At 29.4% G+C, this 13,418-nt stretch overlaps 1 protein-coding gene across 1 annotated transcript in view; it reads right to left on the bottom strand.

The window, feature by feature from the left end:
* Positions 1 to 8,592: 8,592 nt before the first annotated feature.
* LOC129958786 (endoplasmic reticulum mannosyl-oligosaccharide 1,2-alpha-mannosidase-like) overlaps positions 8,593 to 13,418 on the bottom strand; it is a 43,854-nt gene continuing 39,028 nt past the window's right edge. Inside the window, exons 9-10 of the mRNA XM_056071461.1 lie at positions 12,388 to 12,582; positions 8,593 to 9,285 (exon numbers count right to left, since the gene is read on the bottom strand). Coding sequence (XP_055927436.1) covers positions 8,953 to 9,285; positions 12,388 to 12,582 — 528 coding nt within the window. The 3' untranslated portion in view covers positions 8,593 to 8,952. The remainder of the gene's footprint in view (positions 9,286 to 12,387; positions 12,583 to 13,418) is intronic.

Below are 13,418 nucleotides of genomic sequence, written 5' to 3'. Positions count from 1 at the left end.
TCTCTTTTTTCACTGAATTTTTTCTTTGAAAATAAGACTTTGATTGTCTCTTCATTACACAAAGGGGAAGAGATATTGATGACGGGGAAATAAGAATAAAGTATTAAAATATAATTTTTGTAAAAGAAATTTTTGTGGGGACGCGAGGAGTGAGAAAGAAAAATAGATCAAACACATTAAAATAAAAGTTATCTATAATGAACCGAGGATTATATTGAGTGCAAGGACATTGCTTTGCCATACATAAAAATAGCAATGGACTAAAAAGAATATTTTATTGATGATTATGACATACGAAATACCAGCTCATCCCTGTTCAAACTTCTTAAATGAATGCTTTGAACATCAATAAATAATTCGCTAAATCTTTTACTGGCTATTTTGGCATGTTAAATCGTAAGAGTAAAGATAACATTTAAAGTCAGTTACAATTCAGGGAGCAAACAGTGACTGTAGAATTTTCATACACCCGAATTGGAACAAAAAAATAAAAAGCAAAAGCGAGGCTTTCCAACCTTTCACCATGCAACCCGGAGTGAAAACAATAAAGATGGTGAATATTTCAAATTTTGGGCTCTCTTGGATTTGTTGCCAAATTATGAAAATCTAGGAATTTTTTTAATTCCGTATTAACAACTATTCAGTTGGGGAAAGTCATTAAAATGCATATAGAAAGATAAGCAAACAAGATGACAAAAGTGACATTTTTAGAAAATTTTACTCTATAGTAGCAAATTTTAAAAATTCGTAAAATAAATGAAAAAATTATAATTATGCAAATTGAAGGGAAGAGGAAGATTTTAATCTAAATGGATGGTCATCAGAACTACTTTAATATTAAATCACTTATCCTACTTGTATTAGATAACAAAATCAATTTGTGCAACAAAGCTCATATGAAAAAAGTGAGAAAACATTAAATTAAAAATATTAAACATATATATAAAATCGTAGAAATTTTCAAGACTCAGAATAAGCTAAAAAAGAGCAATTTATTGTGAATTTACAAAAATATTAAAAAGTATCCGTTGCAAGCAAGTTCATGATAGTAAGAAAAACCTGTATTGCTAATGCCACTGTAGCTGCAAAATTACACAATCTTATTAATTAGCTTTTTATTGGAGGTTAATCATGAAAATTCATATATGCTGATTATCAAATAACTGAGATGGAAAAGGGTTTGGGGAATAATTTTGCACGACTCTATGAATCCAAACGAAGTGAATGGGGGGTATAACTTTAAAAAGAGAGATAGCCAATAAGATAAATTGGAACTTACGGACTATTTTTAAACAAGAAATATTAGCGTGTTCCAGAAAATTAGCTCATTCATCACATTTGAAGTATAAAAAGAAGAACGGCTTAAAATAACTGCAAAAAATTTATAAATCCAAAAATAATCTAAAAAATACATAAATAAAATTAATATTTTTCAATATTCATATTGAAAAATACTCTTTTTCAATAATAATAATAATAATAAATTTACAAAAAAAAAAATCCAAGCAAAAGCGTTTTTGATGCTTTGAAAAATTGTATTTTTTCTGATTTTTTTTTATTTAAAAAATTAAAGATAGAGGAATTTGGATTAGTTTTTAATATGGGAGAAACCAATAAAATGCCCATAAGAATTAAAATATGAGGACAAAAGATACAATTTCATATATTAACAAAAAATAATTTCAAGCTTTCTTATTGTTTTAAGGATTTTCTCGAACAATATCAAAAACCCACATTATTTGTCCCCCCCCCCCCAAAAAAAAAAAATTAAACCGATCTGGGATCGTTGAACAAAACCAGTAGCTCTACTGGTCTACTACTGAACAGATCTTAGCCCGCATCAGAATTGCTTCCATTCTAAAAGCAACAAATGCTTAGCGTAGTCCTTCTTAGCAAAGAAACTTATAAGCATCGGTAAAAACATGGCATTCATTTGGACGAAAGGTGTGATGCCTCTTCCTTTTCCCTCTCCACTGAAGCAATAATAACATGCGTGACTTATGTCTCCTCCCTTCAACTCATTCTGGACCGACGGTATTGGTACCGCAACAATAAGGACATTCCTTTCTTTTTTCATTCATTTCACGAATTCGATTCCGTTGACTAGCCGGAATTGGTCCATTCATTTTGCAGTCCTGGTAAGGTCCGGAATGAACAACACATCACTATTATCGACCTTCCGCTAATGCTCCCTGATACATAAGGAACAAAACCAGTCACACATTATGGTTGGCATTAAGATTGAACATGGTTGTTTCAGAATTCATTAAAAGATCTGAAAACTGTGGCAGACTGTCCAGGTTGCGTGCTTGCCCGATGGCAAGTGGGCCAGAAAAAAAAAAAAAAAAAAAAAAAGCGTTGATTCCTAAATTGTGTATGAAGGGGAAAAAAAAAAAAAAAAAAAAAAATAAAAGCTTGATCAATCAAATTCCCCACGCTTTTTCTCAAAATTTCAAGTTTTATTTTACAAACGCATGATTGCGCAAGATCGGAGATGTCGCTGACTTTCAGATTTTTATGAATTTCTGAAGGTCTGTAAAGGCAGAATAAGGGTTGGCATTTCTCTTTGTATGAATATTGCAGTTCTTACAGAGGGGTTCTTTTACTTTAACCCTAATTAGTTTTTCATTTTTCAGCTGCATTTTATCTGCCATGCACCTGTCTCGTAAGAACACAATGATCCGTTTTTTAAAGTACAAAAAGTGTAATGAAAAAAGTCGCGTATTTTTATGATTAAAAACAAAGGCTGCGAAAAAGAAAACTCGCTCACTCTGCCTTTTCTTAGATTTATGCATCTCAAGGTGCTTGTTTGAATATGATTACATCGTTATACAAAGGATAATCCAGTAGCTTGACTCTAAATCCAAAATCTTTCTAGGCCGAACTATTTATTTTTGATATCCATATCAAACCCAAATTTGTATTTGATATGGATATCAAAAATAAATTTTTGAATCCTAATTCTTGTCAGCCTCAACTACTTTACACTGCATATTGAAAAAAAAATTACAAAAGAATACAGTTCTTGAAAACTAGATTTACTTCTAAATGGAACAAAATTTTCCAGAGTAATTATCTCAATTTGTATTTTAAAAATTATCGGTGTATACTTTTTCGTTGAATATCTACTATTAAAAGAAAACGATTGTGTATTAAATTAGATGTCCTACTCTTGTGACAACATCCTTGCAAAAACAATCCTTGCATGGCAGAAAGAGAGATGGAGAGAAAAGCTACATCAGGCAATTTGCCATGTGCTAAACCAAAACTGTCACCAAAGCAGGCTAGCCAGGGCCTAACACCATGAGAGAAATATTACATATTCGCCTTCCGTCATTAAGTTCGAATTTTTATACTTTCTGTTGCTGGTCTCCGAATTTCTCCAACTTCTGTAATTACGAGTTCGATGAACCAATGAAAATGAAAGTAAATAAATATTAAATGCAAAGAGAGAGAGAGAGAGAGAGCAGTCAATAGATAGGATATATGCAAATTGAGGCTACACGAAGATCAGCCCAAAAAATGACATCAAAATTCGCTTACGACGTAATATCTGCATAACAACTGAAAGTGAAAAAGAAAGATTCCTCTCATTGAGTTTAGAGATGACTGAGCTGCTCTATGTACAGACAAGTCTGTGCCACAACTAACTGTATGTTGTCTTTTCCCTCTCCTAAGCAAGGCTCGTCTTTGCTCTCGTCATTTGCTTTTTCTTTTAGGTAGCATTTGACTCTGCTTTCGCTTATGCACTGCTCTGGAGGAAATTCATCTGCTTTTATATGCACTTCGTTTTTAAGAGTTACTTATTAAAAAAGATACAAGGATAATTTTCTAAAATATCATTTAAAAAAATGGGCTATTTATAGGTAACGTTGTTTCTAAAGCATTACATTTCATTTGTTTTCTCTGGTCAAATATTTTTTGCAGTATTGCTCGATTTTGAACTGATGAGCCGTCTCTCTATACCATCCACACGAAGCAGAAATTCAGCTTTCCGCACAGCAAACAGATTTTCTGATTTCACCGAGGCAACAAGTTTATCTTTCGATAACTAAATTGTTTCTATAAAATGAGAATAATTTGAAGCGAAAATGCCTAGAGATATCTATCTTAAGAAATAAAATTACACTGCCTTTTTTAAGGTTATAATCATATTTACCGAAATGTCATTGATATGTAGAATAAAATATCACGTTCTAATATTATCCCTTCACATATTGCTGTCTGACGGGCAAGTTGTCGATTCGGCGAAAATCTGGGGGAGGGGTGTCACCATATCCCCTTGACCACATCTCTGCTTGTAAATTTGTAAAAAGTATAAATGTTAATGAAAATGCCTGAATAAGTATGTTTCAGAATAATATAAAATTATTATTTATCTTCGATTAAAATTTATAGCCCAAACAATTTTTCTCCTCACATTTATTCATGAGTTACAATATCCTGAATAATTTTGCTGTTAAAAGGCTGTTGTGATTCAGATTAAAGTCAATAATCCAAAATTTTCGATTTTCAGATATATAATGCATCGTCGTCTCCATTAATTCTCTATAATTTGCTAACTCTTTTGAATTTCTGTTATTGAGTAGTATAAATGTCCATATTTCACTAAATCGTCTGAGCACTACATCGTGAGGCAAAAGTCACAGAAATAGTAGATGACACGTTGGGAGGGACTGAGTATAAAATTTGAAAGAAAAAAAAAGCACTCGTGCACAAATATAATATAGCCCAATGATATTTAATAAAACCAAGTTGCAAGAGGCAAACCAAGGACATAAACTGGCAAAGAAAGAAAATTAGAGCAAGTCAATTAAAAAAGAGCAACAAATAAAATTTTTATGAATGCTCCGTTTGATCTCCAAACTGTTCTGCAAATTCCATCTAGGGTTGTTTCACCAACATATTACAGCAGGGAGTTGTGTTGTGTTGTAACTTAACATATGGAGCAGTCCGCGGAATAATTCTCATTATAATATTTGGCGTAAAGTATGTGGTTGGTAAGCATAGTAGCTTAAAAATTGGATCATGTTTGTTCAATGTTTTTGGTCACACTTCCAGAAAATAATAAAGAGGTGTCACTTTTCTCTGATACATGTGGCGGTCAGATTTGAAACCTAAATAGAGTATCTTTATTGATGGTTCAAAGAACTCGTATCGAAACTATTACGCAAAAACTTTTGGAATCCGGTCATTCATTGCTGGAGTGTGACAGCACTATTGAATCTAAAAAAAATATATATATTTCATCCTGCACTATACATAATTAAATATTTTACAAGACAGTCTACTGCAGTAGGAATAGGAAGAATGCTCTCCCGTATTTTGTACAGGAACTTAAATTCAGTGATTTCCTTTATCCATCAAACCTTTCTGGGATACTTATGCAGAATAAAACAATGGATACTGAAAAAAAATAAGAATAAATTGTGGAAGGTAAAATATTTTCACTTTGAGAAAAAACACTTTGGATCGATTTTTTTTTAGATACTGTAATTCAGGGAATAACTCAAAAGTAAATATCTATAATCAGAGGCGTTTAAGAATTCCTAAACCTTCAAATGCTTATACTTCTCTTTCAAATTTTTTAATGAAACTATAGTGACCTGATTAATTTATATTAAAAAATAGTGATACAATGAGAATTTCCTTTTTGGTATAGATCTTTCACAATTTCAAACCCTACAAATCTAAATCCAAGTCAGGAAAGTGACCCAGAAAATGCAGCTGATTTTGCTTATATAAGGTTTCACTAAAATAAATTTTTGTTTATTTAAGAACTGTTTGTTATAATGACCTTGTAAACACATAATGTGAAGGCAATTTTAAAGCTGATTGTTCATGCAATGCATAAGAATAAAATATTAACATAAATTATAAGCAAATAAATTTTTCTGTATAAATATTGTTAAAACATAACATTTATATAAATAAATCAAATTGAGGATATAAACAAATTACTTCAATTAAATAATTATTAGCGATTCAAAATTAGAGAACAAAAGTTATATAATCAATTTACATTTTGTCAGGTAAAAGTCACTAAATCCCCCCCCCCAAAGTTTTGACAAATTATTGCAGCAGATTAGAATTTACAATAAATTATCAAATAATTTAAACTTATAATCTCTATTCATCAATAAACCTACGTTGAAATTACAAGCATGCAAAATAATGTTCATTATTTATCATAACGAGTCAGAAACTTAAATTGGCTATATCTCAAAACTAAGTTTTGAACTTGGAGATTTTTATCTGAACGACGACTTATATGTATGCAAACTTTAAAAGAAATTCTAGTTGATTTTATAACAAATAACAAACACAAATTCAGAACAAAATTTTAAATGAAATCAATTTTAAAAACATTTTAACTATTAGTTTTTATAACTATAAAACTTAATTCATTATATATAAAGCATAATCATAAGTTTTAATTAATTCATATTGTTAATTATGTTGTATTTGATTTGTAACTATTGTTAGAGCTATTCGATTTAATATTAATAATTTCAAAACAGCACATTGTAAATTATCAAACGTTCCGAATATATCGAAGCTATTTTTCGTAATATCAAGAAAATTTCTTCACCAAGGGCTTATATGGAGCTGAACTTTCCTAGATAACAACGATGAAATATTAATCCACATTAAAATAAAATGAAAAAGTTTGTTTTTTCAATCTTAATTATTTATAAAAGAGAATGCGCATATATGTAAGTCGTTGCTCTTCAAGAAAAATTGTTTAACCTAGATTTATCAAATATTGTGTAAATATACATTGGTGGGTGGAAAGGTGGATCTGGAGTATTATTTACATTTAATTAAAAATAATGACAAAAATGTTGCAACTTTGTTTTAACTTCCGAAACTACTAATGCACAAAAATAATTTTTATAGCATATTAAAATTAATCAAATATATTATTTTATTATACATTGAAATCTCATGATTTTCAATTCTTGGAAGAAGCTCATTATGTCGGACATTTTTTTAGTCAGGAATTTCACTTTACTTTTAAGCTATAAAATAGTATATATTTTTATAGCTTTTGAATATTGCTTTTTTTTTTCTTTCTGCATGGTTTTCAGCAAATTACTTATATCCTAGGATTCGGTTTGCCATATTATGAGTCTCATTATTACGAGAATTATTTAGGCTATTTTCGTAATCCCCAAAGGTATAGATATATTTAACTGTGCCTATCAGAAGAAAATGGCACTTTTAATTATTTTAAGAGCAAAATCATCTATAGCTATAATTGCAGTTTTGTGTAATTATTAGCTTAAATATGCAATTCCGAATCAGCAGTTATTGCTTACGTATTGTTATTTAAATTCGAATTAGGCATGACGAAAATAATCTGAATAAAAACGCACTTTTTCGAGCATTATAGTTCTGATTAATACTTTTAAAAAAATAACCCGCATAAATCCTCACATTTATTAACTGTAGCATATTCGGTGAATTTCCATTCCTTTAGCATTAAAATTTAGTTCAAATATATCTATATATATATATTAAATTTCTCATTCCATTTCTTGGGTCTAAAATAGTAATCGATACTTTCATCTTATAAAAAATTAAATAAGTTGAACTAACTTAATCAAAGTTGATTTATATTACTAGATTAATATCCTTAATAAAGTGAGGAAACCAGCTGGCCTCCGAAAGCGGACAATTAAAAACAAAAAATTAAAAATGCAAAGAAAATTAAATAAGGAACTACACATGTTCAGGCTTTTCCAAATTTGCCACAAATACTTACATTCTTAATGAATAATATTTTTCTAGCGTCACAATTTTAAATTGCAGGACAAACTGACAATAGACTTCCTAAATTGAAGCAAGATTAAAAACCAATAGACGGCACCTTAGCACCCATTCTAACTCAACGTAAGAACTATTGACCCGTGGCACATTTAATATATAGAATGAGCATAATATTCGAAACTGGTCGACCTGCTTCACAATATGAAGGGACGTACGCATTATTTTCTACTTAATTAGCATCACACTTTTACAATGAAATGTAAATAAAATGGAAGTTTGACATTACAAGAATTATAGAACAGTTAGCTTAAATGCCGTTAAGTTAAAAGATTTTGGCGAGTTTAAAAAGAATCTCAAATGGAAACAAGCATCAAGTTAAGAAAATCTGACAGAAAAATTTTACAGAATGATCGATAGCCGATCAATAAAAAGGAAATGCAGCAGCAATATGAAAAAATGCAGAAAAGCAATATAAAATGACGAGGAAATAATATTAGAATTAATATTCTAGAAAACTTTGATTAAAATTTCCATGCTACTTGCATTCAGATAAATTCTTAGTGAAACTCTTTATGCATAGCTTAAATGAAAGACTACTATGTTCCAAGTTAATTTGCAGATGTTGTTGAATATGTATGTGATTAAACGTTATAAAATATATATTTTTTAAGTTAAAGTCTAAATCAATTTTTATTCAATAAGACATAAAACGGCTGCCATAAATAAAAGAAAATACTGAATGTTGTGAACTGAATATGGAATATCTATGGAAGTCTGACTGTAGTGGATGCGTCAAAAATAAAAGCATTAACATAGACATGAAATGCAAATTTTCATTTTTATTAAACAATATTTACATTAAGAATCATGATCATCATAAAACAATGGTAGAAAAAACCCACTCAAAACCAGATTTTATTTGAAAAAAAATTTCATTCACGTTCATTATTTCACAAAATATAAATTATAAAATAAAATTCTATTTTTACAAGAAAAATAGAAAAAAATTAATGCAGCCCAAATGACAATAATCCATGTTAAATTGCACAAATTCTTTTTTCCTTCTAAAAATAAATTTTCAACCTTTTAAGGCATATAAATTATTTAAATTCTTAACAATAAAATTTAAATATTTTTATACTATACACACAAACATAATACAGAAGCGAAACAACAGAACTACGAGTTTAAAATAGGCAGCAAGTGAGCTTCTGAATTAAAGATGTATTTGTCTAAAGAATACTTTTCTTGATTGTCACTGAATAATAAAAATAAATATTTTAACGTTTCTGCTAAAAAGAAGCTCTCCATTAAATCTCTTGGTTTAGTAATGAGAGGATTTCGGACATCTCCAATAGAAGTATAGCCTCCATCTGGAACTTTTGCATATTTTTCAAAAGCTTGAAATATCTGCCATCCCCAATCTCGATATGTTTCATTATGAGTAAGATGATACAGATACCAAAGACTTTCAACAGTTTCTGGTCGAAGTAAGTTATGGGCATCATTACTCTGAAATGATAAAAAATAATGTAATTTTGTAAACATAATAATATAATAAAAAACCTAAAAGAACATATAAATAAATTAACAAGTTAAATAAGAAAAGCATTTTATGCTTTTGATCCAACAACATTAAAAATCCCTTACATATGTTTTAATTATTGTATTATATAACAAAATCATAAAAAAATTAGGAATTTTTTAGAAGAATTTCAACATTTTGAGAAGGAAATTTTAATATATCCTGTACATTTTACTCTTGATAAAATGTTCAGTTCAGTTTATTTAACATTTAATGATTATGCCTATTCATAAGATTCTAAGGCGAACAAGCTTTTGGAAACAAAACTCCCCTCATCCTTTCAAAAAACAGACAAATGATAACGCACATGTACAGTTTCATAAAATGAATACCTAAAATAAGAGATAAAAAGAGGCGCAGTGTAATATTAGGTTAGAAGAAAAAGGTAACATTATTTAATATATATTAAATAATACAAAAATATTTAAGATATATTAATACTGTACCCAGATTGATGTAAATGCCTATAATTTTCCTTTCTATCCAAACATCATTGGTTGTGCGATTTTTCCTAAAATATGATTTCACTGTAGAAGTAGAATCACATTTTTTCTGATATAGAATGATTATAAATAACTAATTTATTTTATTTAACAGCTGACTTAGCTACTTTCAACATATGTTCATTATTGGTAAGTTCCTGCTAGTATAAATTATTCTGATAATTTATTTTTTCTCCTTGATGTACTTCAAACTCACTAAAGACTCCTAGACAGGGATATTGAAAATAAAAATTTTAAAAAATGGTGAAAGAGGTGAATCTTACAATATTTAAGCAGTCAAGATTATTAATTGATAAAAGGTAATATATTAGGTAAAAGTCTAAGTTGTTTAAACGACTTTCTACGTTAATATGAATATTTCCCAAGTCCACAACTCAATAAATTGGTATTTTATGAGTTTCGTATACTTTTGAAAGCATGAGTGGCGTTAGAGTCCACACAACAGGTGTTAATGTCTGCTCGAATTGGGGCGCGATCTACAGCACGTAGGTAGGAATGAAATGACGACATTCTCAACTTCTCACCAAATCTTTGTTTACCTTCTAGAGGAATAGTCCGCTGCGTGAAAGGTGCATTCAAATATTTACTGAGGAATTTCCTTCTATGTAGCTTGCAATTATGATAGTGCAAATTTCAAAAGAAATAATTACATTCACCGCTGATAAAATAGGTCTCAAATCCGAAATTCCTTCTTAGTTAAGAGTCCTTTTGAATTTAATTCAGGTTCAAACAATAAACAAAAATAGGATCCAAGGTCAGATTATAAATTTTTGAATTAAATTGCGATAACATGCCTTATTTGTAAAACACTTATTTGTATTCATGACAAGGGTTTTACATGCAAGAATATTAGAGCATAAAAAATGAGAAAAGCATTTCATTTACATATTTACAACAGATAGCAATTTTTGTATCAATTCCCACTTATTTAATAGTCCTTTTCAAGTAATAAGACTTTTAAATTATAATATTTAATTTATTAGTCAAAACAGATAAAACCATATATACAAAAGATATTACAAAACAGATAACATCATTAATGGTCAAACTTGTTATATTTGAAAAATATGATAAATTAGTTCATAGCGATAGTAGGTCTTAATGACACTGAAGCAGAATTCGGTTTTTTGGTACATTTTATCACGCTTTATCTTGGAAACGTTATGATGCAAATTTCATTTTCTTCATCTGCCATTATGCACTTTGAAGATTATGAAGCTTTAAGCTCAGTCTGAACCATAATAAAGATAATAGAATTTTTACCAATTTGAAATGTATTGAAACATTTTTTCACATGAACATGTTTATAGTGGTAGTGTACATGCAGTTTTTTAAAAATCAAACTATTGATTTCGTAAAATACGTCAGCAACTCGAGAAGCACAGTGCCGCAGTTGCAATAATTTTTTCAGTTTATGCAAAATTACCAACATATTTTCGATGCTTTTAAAAGTTTTTGTGATTTTACTGCAATACAATCAATTTCAAGCAATTATATCTTCTGTTTTCAAAAATGTTGGTGACTGTGGCATCAAAGCTACCAGTATCCAGGAGTTCGCTACTACTGTATGCAAAGTAAGACTCATAATGTCTATAGCGGTATAAAGAAAAATTGCCTATTGAGTGAAAATTGCAAAAAAATGTGAAATATTTTCCCCACAAAATATTTTTTAAATGGTGGATGGGTGGAAAGAAGCGCTTCATCAAGATAGGGCAAGGCTAGGTATTCTCCTTAACCCCTCTACTGGCACCACCAATGCTTGAAAACACTATATGTATTTTTCTCAGTCCATCAAGAAAGTATATACTTTTTAAACAAAATATGGACTTTAAATTTTTATGACAGCCTCTAAATGAAAGAAGATAAAAATTTTCACAGTGATTAATTATATGTTCAATAAAGAATTGAAGTAATTTTTGAAAAACATCTTAAGAGATTTCTCCAGCAGAATAACTTTGGTAGTTACGTGGCCTAAAGGAAGAGACTTTTTGAATGAATTTCAATTTGTTTTGCCACGTTATGGCATATTTTTTACACAGGAAAAAGGGAGATATGTACGTTCAGATCAGAAGAAAAGCGCGAAAATGACAGAAGTTTTCTCTTCAGTGGTTTTATTATGAGATGGCCAAAGGGATTTATTTTGCATGTGTCGATTTAGGAAAGGAAATCTTGCATACCGTTGAAACACCTGCTTGGGTGCCAGGAATTCGTATTTTTTTTTTTACAGCGCGTGTTGGCAATGATTAAATAAAAAAAGTGATATTTGGATCACGAAACAAGAGAAAATTTTAGAATGAAGTTAACATGGGTTAATTTAAGACAAAATTAGAGAATTAATTAGGATTTAAATTAAATTAAGTTATATCATTGCACACACTGCTGAAAACATGCGCGGGAGCACACAAACATTCGTGAACAACATTTTATGAATGAAAACAAAAACTGCATTAAAAGACAAAAGTCTTTACGGAATTTAAATAAATTCGATCTCTTTCTCCACTCCAAAAACAATAAAAACTACTTTACCTTTATAATTATATCACTTGTCCCATGAGGCTGTAAATTGAAGTATGCAATTTCAGGACTGAGTCGTGTGGCTGTTTGTGCATACATATTATAACAAGTATCCATTAAATCAAACGCTAATCGTAAGTGTGAAGATGGCATACCATAATGAAAGCCAAGAGCTAAAGTACCAGGCAAATAACAAACAAGATGGTCCTAAAAAAAAAAAAAGATTATAAAATCACAAAATACCATATTTAGAGTAATTTCATGAAAAGATGCGATACTGTATAATCCATTTCAACGTTTTTCAAAAAAGAGATTCAACTTTTTTTTTAAAAAGTGCATTTGCTTGTTAATGACCAATTATTATATAATTTGCGATTTTAAAAATGCTGAAAATTACTTTTACTTTCATTCCTAAAAATATTAAATGTATACAAAGCATTAAATAAAGTTATGGATGTAAACAAACATACTTAGCAAACAGAGCCAATGTCATAATAATGGAAATTTAGAGATTTTCTTTCTGTACTTACTTTATAATATATATTTCATTAATACTTAATAATTTCCTCAACACTTTTTAGAATAAGAGCAATTATTATAAAAAATTCTACGAAATAAAGTTGATTATGCATGGTTTTCTATAATCAGAATATAATAAGTAATTAATTTAATTTTAAAATATAAATATGCCTATTTTTTTCAGCTAACACTACTCAAATCCATCTGTAGCTCGATCTACCAGTTGAAAAGATTCCGAAATTTGGTAGAGAAGGAAAAAATTTCGTGAAAAGAAAATTAATTTTAGAAATCGCCAAATGAAGAAAATGTGACTTTTTTGTAACCTAGGCAAACTAAAGAGAATGTTAAAATATTTTTTGTGCAGTTATATGCTTTGATGTTCAGGAGGAAATACGTTAAAACTGCTTTCCATAATTTTAATTAAACTTCTAAATAAAATTTTGAAAAGTCCATTCTTAGCGAGCTTCTAATATTGAAGAAGCAACTTTCTGCCAAATTTCATGCTCCTATTTTCAATGGTTCAT

Source organism: Argiope bruennichi, chromosome X1 (genome assembly GCF_947563725.1).
Source record: "Argiope bruennichi chromosome X1, qqArgBrue1.1, whole genome shotgun sequence".
NCBI classification, from domain to species: domain Eukaryota; kingdom Metazoa; phylum Arthropoda; class Arachnida; order Araneae; family Araneidae; genus Argiope; species Argiope bruennichi.
This window is presented reverse-complemented; position numbering and strand designations above follow the sequence as displayed.